This window comes from Microtus ochrogaster, chromosome 16 (genome assembly GCF_000317375.1).
Source record: "Microtus ochrogaster isolate Prairie Vole_2 chromosome 16, MicOch1.0, whole genome shotgun sequence".
NCBI lineage: Eukaryota > Metazoa > Chordata > Mammalia > Rodentia > Cricetidae > Microtus > Microtus ochrogaster.
The window spans coordinates 3,496,053-3,504,578 of record NC_022018.1 but is presented as its reverse complement, the minus strand read 5'-3'; the positions used below and the strand labels follow the sequence as shown (position 1 = coordinate 3,504,578).

Genomic DNA, 8,526 nt, shown 5'->3' with positions numbered 1-8,526 from the left:
AGATAGAGATAGATAGATAGATAGATAGATAGATAGATAGATAGATAGATAGATAGAGTAGGAGTCAGGGAGATGCCATGTAGCCACCAGAGGAGAAAGATGCTAGAACCCTGCCAGTAGGCACAAGCCTTGTGGCAAAATATAAAATAATAGAAATGGGTTAATTTAAGATGTAAGAACTAGCTAGAAATACACTTAAGCTATTGACCAAACAGTATAGAATTAATATAGTTTCAGTGTGATTATTTAGAGTCTGGGCGGAGAGGAAATGAAAGAGCAGCCTCCCCTAACAGGCCTCCTTCTTCCCATCTCTGATTGATGCTCTCTTAACACACTCCCTGTTTCACCTGTCTCTTACTTCATGGCTTTTGGACATAAGCCTTGCTTGCCATGTTTCACATCTTAGCTAAATCATCGCCTGCAGAAAGTCCAACTTTACTATTCTATAAAGTCACACTGTATCTTTCTTCACAGTTCCAGTTAGAATCACCATTATGCATTTCATTAATACATACCTGATCATCTGTCTCTTAAGTCAGACTGTGAACCACGTGGAGGCAGGAATTCAATACTAATTTTTACCTATGTATTCCTGGGAACTAGTTAGTAACCCTACTGAAGAATTTCAAGGGGCTGCTAATATAGTTCAGCCAGGAAAGCTACTGTGCCTGACAACTTGGGTTTGATCTCAGCACCCGCATGGTAGAAAGAGATTTGTTGCATGGAAGTTGTGTTCAAGCCTTCATTCATATGCTATGTCATGCATAGTCATTCACATACACAAAATAGAGACATAAAAATAAACTAATAAAAATCTTTAATAATAAAGGAAAAGTTGGCATGTTTTGTTAATTTGCTATACAGTGCTCATCAACTTTTCAATTATATCTGAGTCATTGGCTAGTTGCTTAAAGAGTAGTGAACTAATTAAGACCAATTATTCCAAACTAAATGAGAGGAGGAAAAACAGTACCCTCCCCTCTGTGGGCAAACAACAAACCCCAAATAACTTACCACAATCAATCTCATCTGTACGATCTCCACAGTCATCGACCAGGTCACAGAGCTGATGTCTTCCCACGCAAGCCTTTGTCTGTCCACACCAGAAGTGATCTGGTTCATCACAGCTCTCGACAGGAGGAGGAAGAGCACAACCTTCAAAACGAATGTCATCGATAGCAGAGACCCCACTATAAACCGACAGACTGACTTTCTTTAGTGACAAATAGAAGGGCTCAGTGAGGCGTCCGAGCTGGACAGTTGCCTCTGACCACTGGTTTCCTTGGTTATATAGCACTCTCCAAAGGGCTGTGGCATCCTTGGAATTTTCTAGATGTAGTCGCAACTCAGCTGCTCCCACTGACAGTCCATAGTTATAAAACCTGAAAGAAAATCAACATAAGAATTGAAAATGTTATAGGAGAGACTAGACAGTTGAACTTTGAACACCTTTGAACCTCCACTGACATCAATTACTAATTAATTCTGATAATGGACATATTTCTTTCCTACAGTAACTGTAGCTGCCCATTTACAAGAATTTATTTGTTGAGATTCACACTCTAGGGCTCTTGCTTACAACCTTGGAACCTCTTGCAAAAACACAGGGAGACTCCTAAATAAATTCAAATACAATGGTAGAAGGGAAGCCCTCCTTTCATCTTGAGAAATAAAATAACCAATGCTGATAATATACTCTGAAGTCAAATTATTTTAATTTAATGCAGTAGTCACCATAAAGTGTAACCATGGGTAAAGCTTGAATAGCTAGATAGTGCAGAGATATGCCCGCAGTCATCATTCCTCTAGGACAGTTTACCATCATATAATAGTTACCAGAATGACAGTGTGCACCCAGGCCCTGTCTGGCTGAACGTTGGGCTCTGAAGTTTGGCAGTTTGAAACAAGTTGCTGCTGTTCTTCAAAATAAACATGAAATGCCCTGTAGGGATATAAAACCAAAGCATTAAGTTAACTTACTGGGTTGGGTGAAGCAACAAAAGTTCTTCTGTCTCTTAATGATATGCCAAGTAAGTTTCATGTCCAATTAAAATTAAAATTACACAATAAAAAGTCAACACAGATAGCAAAATTTGCCTTTGTACATCCATCCACAATTAAATGATGGCACTAGCATCCACAAATGTATCCATTCCAGTCATATCACCCAGAAAGAAATCACTTCTTACAGACAGCACAATGGATTGTCAGTGTCATCCCGCATGCTGTGGTCTTCAGCCCCTGAGATCCAACCAGCAGTCTATAGAAGAGTTCAAAGCATCTCTAGAAATTTACCTTGAGCTGTGCCATGAGTGTGATCTCCAGGTGGGGCTTGCTGCTCAAAATCAGCAGAGAGACCGCTTTGGGAGCTCCACGTCCAGTCAAAATCGTCACCACCACTGGCTTCAAACCACCCACAGCTGTTTGCTTCAAAGTCACAATTGGCAACTGAAGAAGAGAAATGAGACTTTCTTAGACAGTGTCCACCTAGTCCCCTGCTTTGGGAAGGTAGCTGTCAAGTGGTTATGCCCTCAGTGTGCTCCTTTAGGTACAAAGAGTCACAGAAAAAAAAAACTTTCCTGGTCTGAAAACAGGGCATGCTTTGCACACTAGAAACAGAGAATTCAGATTTTCAGAAATTCGTTTTTCCCAAGCATTCTTTCTGAGACACAGCATTACTCAGCCACATTGCTTGAGTAACTGCTAGCATTTGTAACTTTACTCTAATAATGTGTCATTTCCTGTCCTTCAGCACCAATGGGGCATTTGTTTCTACAGAACATTTTATATTAAACTGTTTACAACAGTCAGTGATCAGACATTGACACTGTAGAAGTCCCAGATCTACTTCCTTTACCTCTTTCCTGACTTCACAGGGGTTGGTCTTTCAAACATCACTAAGTTTGTCACCTGATTTGTATAGAATAGAGAATGTTTTTTTTTTCAGGAAATATGTTCAGTTACATTTCACAAAGCCTTCTAGAAAAGAAGAAGAAGGGAAGGGGTTTGAGAAGAAATAGAAGCTATAAGCCACGAGAGTGCAGTCCTAGAGCCAACAGTTCCTACGGACCTGCACAAGAGACTCTGGGCTGCACACACTGTACAGTTCCACAACAGCCCTATGCTACAGGCGATGAAGAGAGTGGTTCTTTCTGAATATAAAGTATGTAATTTCACCAAGGCCACATTATGGTCAAGTTGTAGAGTGGGATTAGATATTACGTGAAATACACTTTTACATGACAGTTGAAAGAAGAAAAAAAGAAAAACCATGCTTATTACATTGGGAAAAGATAAGTCAAAAGTGTAATCAGAATTGGTAAAGGAAAATGTTCAGCAAGTAAAAAGAATTGTGATCCTTCACCACCTCAAAGATTTGAAAAGTTTCAAAACATATAGATGGCATGTTAATCCCTGTGAAGAAACAAAGGCTTTGATTCTTGCTTCAGACAAACTTCAGAAAAGGATCTAAGAATTCTCACTACAGAAATGCAGAAGGGAACACATTGTGATGTTCCCATATAATGTGTACCTCGTACAGCTACCTGGAGAGGAAACCCGACTTTCTGATAATAAGGAACATCATGTTGCAGACATGGTGAGTACTCCAATGACAGCAGGGCTGGAAGCACACTGAGATGACTCGGGAAAAGGAATTAGCTTTCCAGGAACATTAACAGGGTTATTCTCAATAGTCAAGAGTTGGAAATCAGGCAGGGAAAGCAAAGGCTTCATGTCCTTGGCTCCTGTGTGGAATCCAAAACAGTTGATCTCACAAAAGTTGAGAGTAGAAGATGGCTACCAGAAATGTGAGAGAAGGAAGGGGTGGTGAATGTTTGCTATTGTTTAGGTGGCCATTGGTGGGATGGGGCAATAAGCCTTGGTGAGCTATTGCATAGTGTGTTGCTCAAGCAGCATGATACTGTGCTCCACATTACAAACAAGATTAAAGAGGGTTTTGAATATGTTTACCATAAGATATGAATATATTAAGGAGGGAGACATGATTTCTATTATTTTAATACCATTCTCTGTATATATGTATTTAAACACTGAATGGTACCATATAAATATATACAAATTTTATGTATCAATGAGAAATTATTTTAAAAGAAAGCAAGTTTATGGCTGAAAGATACTTAAGGAAATATTCAACATCCTTAGTCACCAGAGAAATGCAAATAAAAACAACTCTGAGATTCCATCATACACCTGTAAAAATGGCCAAAATCAAAAACGCTGATGCCAACATATGCTGGAGAAGTTGTGGGGAAAAGGGAACACTTCTGCATTGCTGGTGGGACTGCAAGCTGGTACAACCTCTTTGGATGTCAGTGTGGCAATTTCTCAGAAAATTAGAAAACACCTTCCTCAAGACCCAGTAATACCACTTTGGGGTGTATATCCTAAGGATGCTCAATCGTGCCACAAGGACATGTGCTCAACTATGTTCATAGTAGCTTTGTTTGTCATAGCCAAAACCTGGAAGCAACCTAACTGTCCCTTGATTGAAGAATGGATAAGAAAAATGTGGCACATTTACACAATGAAGTACTACACAGCAGAAAAAAATAACAACAGCTTGAATTTTGCAGGAAAGTGGATGGAGCTAGAAAACATTTTGAGTGAGGTAACCCAAATGCAGAAAGACAATTATCACATGTACTCATTCATAGGTGGTTTTTAAACATAAAGCAAAGAAAGCCAGCCTACAAACCACAATCCCAGAGAACTTGGACAACAATGCTAAAAGAGACTTACATAGCTATAGTCTACATGGGAAGTAGAAAGTAGAAAAAGACAAGATCTCCTGAGTAAACTGGGAGCATGGGGACCTTGGGGGAGGATTGAAGGGTGGAGGAGAGAGGCAGGGAGGGAAGCAGAGAAAAATGTAGAGCTCAATAAATATCAATAAAAAGTGTATAAAAAAGAGAGCAATTATAATAGAAAAATGCTATTGAAACTCAAATGTGATTTTCTACTTTTCCTTGTTCCCAAGTTCTTATGTACATTTAAAAAGCTTAATTACTTATAAAACTAATAGTGAAATTAGTCTCCAAGCTAACTATTAATTGCAGATATACTTTACTGGAATAGTCATGGACAATTATGCATGCCATAACCATTTCTGACTGAGAAACTCAATACGCTGAGTACATATGGATAATTGAGGTTCAAAGATTTGTCACTGCTTCTAGAGCATTATTAACTTCCTCAGTTATATCCACTGAAAGCAATGCATGCAAAACAATGCCGCAGTGTACAGGAGACTGCTCTAGGGCCGGTTCTTAACAGAAAGCCTGTGGAAAGAGAATTCCTGGAACTTATGCTTATCTTTCCTATGGCTATGGGTTGAGAAGCTAATGATTCTACAGTGGCTTTTAATTATTGTTAGAAAAATTACCTAAGTGTCCTTTATTAATTATGTTAATTATAATTACACTTGTTGCCTCCGGGGAGAGGTGATAAGAGATACTTGGTGGACTGACAAATAGGTTCAACACTGTCAGGTTTGTAGCCATTTGCTGAGTAAGAAATCAAACTGGTATGGAACTTAAGAGCACTTTTGACTAAATATCCAGTCTTGGACCCTGTCTTATTTTGGATTTACTATCTAGAATTTCTTTGGTGGTTTAAATGATCCCATTTGGGTTTAATGAAAGGAATAAGCACAAAATATAAAAAAGAGAATTCTGAACTAATAATTTGGGCATCACACAAAGCTTAAGAAAAAAAAACCTTCGTATGAAATATGCCCAAATGCATAATGAGGTTTAAACACAAATTCTTTTATCTTAGACTTATAGGCAAATGCCCATGTTGATTTTAAAAGATATTAGGCAGAGTTTGTAAAGAATGGTTTTTAAAAGTTAGAATCTGGACTGGAGAGATAGATCAGGGGTTAAGAGCACTTGCTCCTCTTCCTGGGGACACTGGGCTGATTCCTAGCACGCACGTGGTGGCTCACAACTATCCATTAATCCAATTTCAGGGGATCTAACGCTATCTTCTGGCATCCCTGGTACCAGGCAAACATATGATGCACAAACATTACTGCAAGAAAGGCATCCATATATGTAAAAAAAATGAAACAAAAGAAATTTAAAATAAAAGTTGGGATCTAATACACATTCAAAGATCAGCAATGTAGATTGCAGGTATCGGTGCCAACAGACATTAATTCTTTGTTGAAAACATCTTGAAACACCTGCTGTCTTATTTAATCTCCAAGAAATACCACAGAACTATTACTGTGCTTTAAAAATGTTTTATGACATTTAGTTGTGTGAGTGATAAAATGGCACATGCTACCTGCATGCAACAATCAGAAGACAACTTGCAAGAGTCCATTCTCCCTTTTTTGGCAAAAGATGTCAATGAACACAGAGACCTACAACTGGGCATTATGTGGAGAATAAGAGCCTTTGAAGTGCTTAAGCCTACATGGGACATTTATGCCACATACCTGTCCCATAACACTCCAGGCTCTTCAGGGAAGAGGAAATAAAAAAATTGTAAGAGTCAGAAATGGCAGGTACTTAAAAGGAAACAGTGTCTTCTGGACACCACAGGGCGAACGCTCATATGAACTCCCCGTGATTGTGACAGCATGCACAATGCCTGTGCACACTCTAGTCAAACAAAATCCTAGCATGGAGTGAGGAAGGTGGACACCACTAGCTGAAGGACTATTTGGGATTTGATATCTTCTGGAACAGGGAGAATCGGTTTTGTTTAATAGTGTGACTCCTTGTATATTGGCACCACTCCAGAGTAAGCCTTACAAACAAGAGCAATTGGGTAACAGAAACTGGACTCAATATTTTTTAAAAAATAGAGAGTGTTCAAAAAGTTGAGTGGGTAGGGTGACTTGAGTAGATCTGGAAGGAACTGGGGGAAAGGGAGATGGTAAATATGAGAAGTATATATTAAATTCTCAAATAATTAAAATAATATTTGAAATAACAGTTTTTTTTTCCAGAAAAAACCAGGAAAAGATTTATTCAGTGTGACCACACTGGGGAGAGGGACAAAGGGATCCAGTAGCACCAAGTGCAGACATAAGGGAAACCTTTTAGATATAGGCACTTAGAATTTTCCCTGATAAGTGCTAATTGGCCAGGTCTTTCTAGAAGTCATTTTAGTCCTAGCTATTAATATCAAAAAATTTTTTTTGTTTCTTTTTTTAAATTTTTTAAATTATTTATTTATTAAAGATTTCTGTCTCTTCCCCGCTACTGCCTCCCATATCCCTCCCCCTCCCCCAATCAACTCCCCCTCTCTCATCAGCCTGAAGAGCAATCAGGGTTCCCTGGCCTGTGGGAAGCCCAAGGACCACCCACCTCCTTCCAGGTCTAGAAAGGTGAACATCCAAACAGCCTAGGCTCCCACAAAGCCAGATTTAAACAATTATAACATGCCAGGTAGTGAACTGCATGAACATAGAAAAATATAAATCTAAAAGTTTGATTCTATGCTTAAGAATTTTTTTTTCTAAAGGCTGGATAGATGGTTCAGCAAGTAAAGTTCCTGTCATGTAAAGTGCCTGAGTTTGATCCTTGATACTTACATCAAAATTTGGGAATGGTTAAGATCTCCTGAGCAAGCTTGAAGGTGGGGGTAGAAGGAGGGGGATGGGAGATGGGAACATGAGAGATTCCCGAGTTGGGGGAAGGACAGAGAGGAAGCACAACAAAAGAGATAACTTGATAGAGGAAGCCATTATGGGATTAGGGAGAAATACGGCACTAGGGAAATTCCCAAGAATCCACAAAGATGACTCCAGCTAAGACTCCTAACTGGCCTTCCCCTGCAATCAGATTAGTGACTACCCTAATTGTCATCATAGAACCTACATCTAGAACTGATGAAAGCAGATACAATGATTCGCTGTCAAACTGCAGTCTGAGCTCCTGGAGTTCAGCTGAAGAGAGGGAGAAGGAATTATATAAGCAAGGGGGTCCAAGACCATGAGTGGGAAAACCACAGAGACTGCAAACTCAAGCAAGTGGGAGCTCAAAGACTCTGGGTGAACAGTTTGGGTACCTGCATAGGACATAGGCCCTCTGAATGTGGGTGACAGCTATGTGACTAGATCTTTTGGCAGCCCCTGGTAGTGGGACCAGGACTTATACTGGGTGCATGAATTGGCTTTTTGGAGCCCGTTCCCTATAGTGGGATACCTTGCTCAGCCTTGATACAAAAGGGGGTGGGGCTTGGTCCTGCCTCAGCTTGGTATGCCAGACTTTGTTGACTTCCCAACAGAGGCCTTACCCCCTCTGAGGAATGGATGGGGTGGGATGGGAGCAGGAGGGAGTTGGAGAAAGAGAGGGAGGAGGAACTGGGGTTGGTATGTAAAATGAAAAAAAAAAAAACATTTGAACAAATTTGCGAGTGGAAGGAAGTATTTGAAACCTCAGTGCTAGGAGTAGGATGGGACAGACATGCAAAGTGGGTAAGTCCTGTATAATGCATTGCTCAGTCAGAGCATTTAAAACAGTAGGCGGAGCTAGAGAGCGAGCAAAG

General features: G+C 39.8%; 1 protein-coding gene across 1 annotated transcript in view; it reads right to left on the bottom strand.

Annotated features, from left to right (window-relative positions):
- Nucleotides 1–8,526, bottom strand: part of Malrd1 (MAM and LDL receptor class A domain containing 1) — a 583,538-nt gene that overhangs the window by 447,388 nt on the left and 127,624 nt on the right. Inside the window, exons 14-16 of the mRNA XM_013348957.1 lie at nucleotides 2,296–2,448; nucleotides 1,837–1,942; nucleotides 1,015–1,382 (exon numbers count right to left, since the gene is read on the bottom strand). Coding sequence (XP_013204411.1) covers nucleotides 1,015–1,382; nucleotides 1,837–1,942; nucleotides 2,296–2,448 — 627 coding nt within the window. The remainder of the gene's footprint in view (nucleotides 1–1,014; nucleotides 1,383–1,836; nucleotides 1,943–2,295; nucleotides 2,449–8,526) is intronic.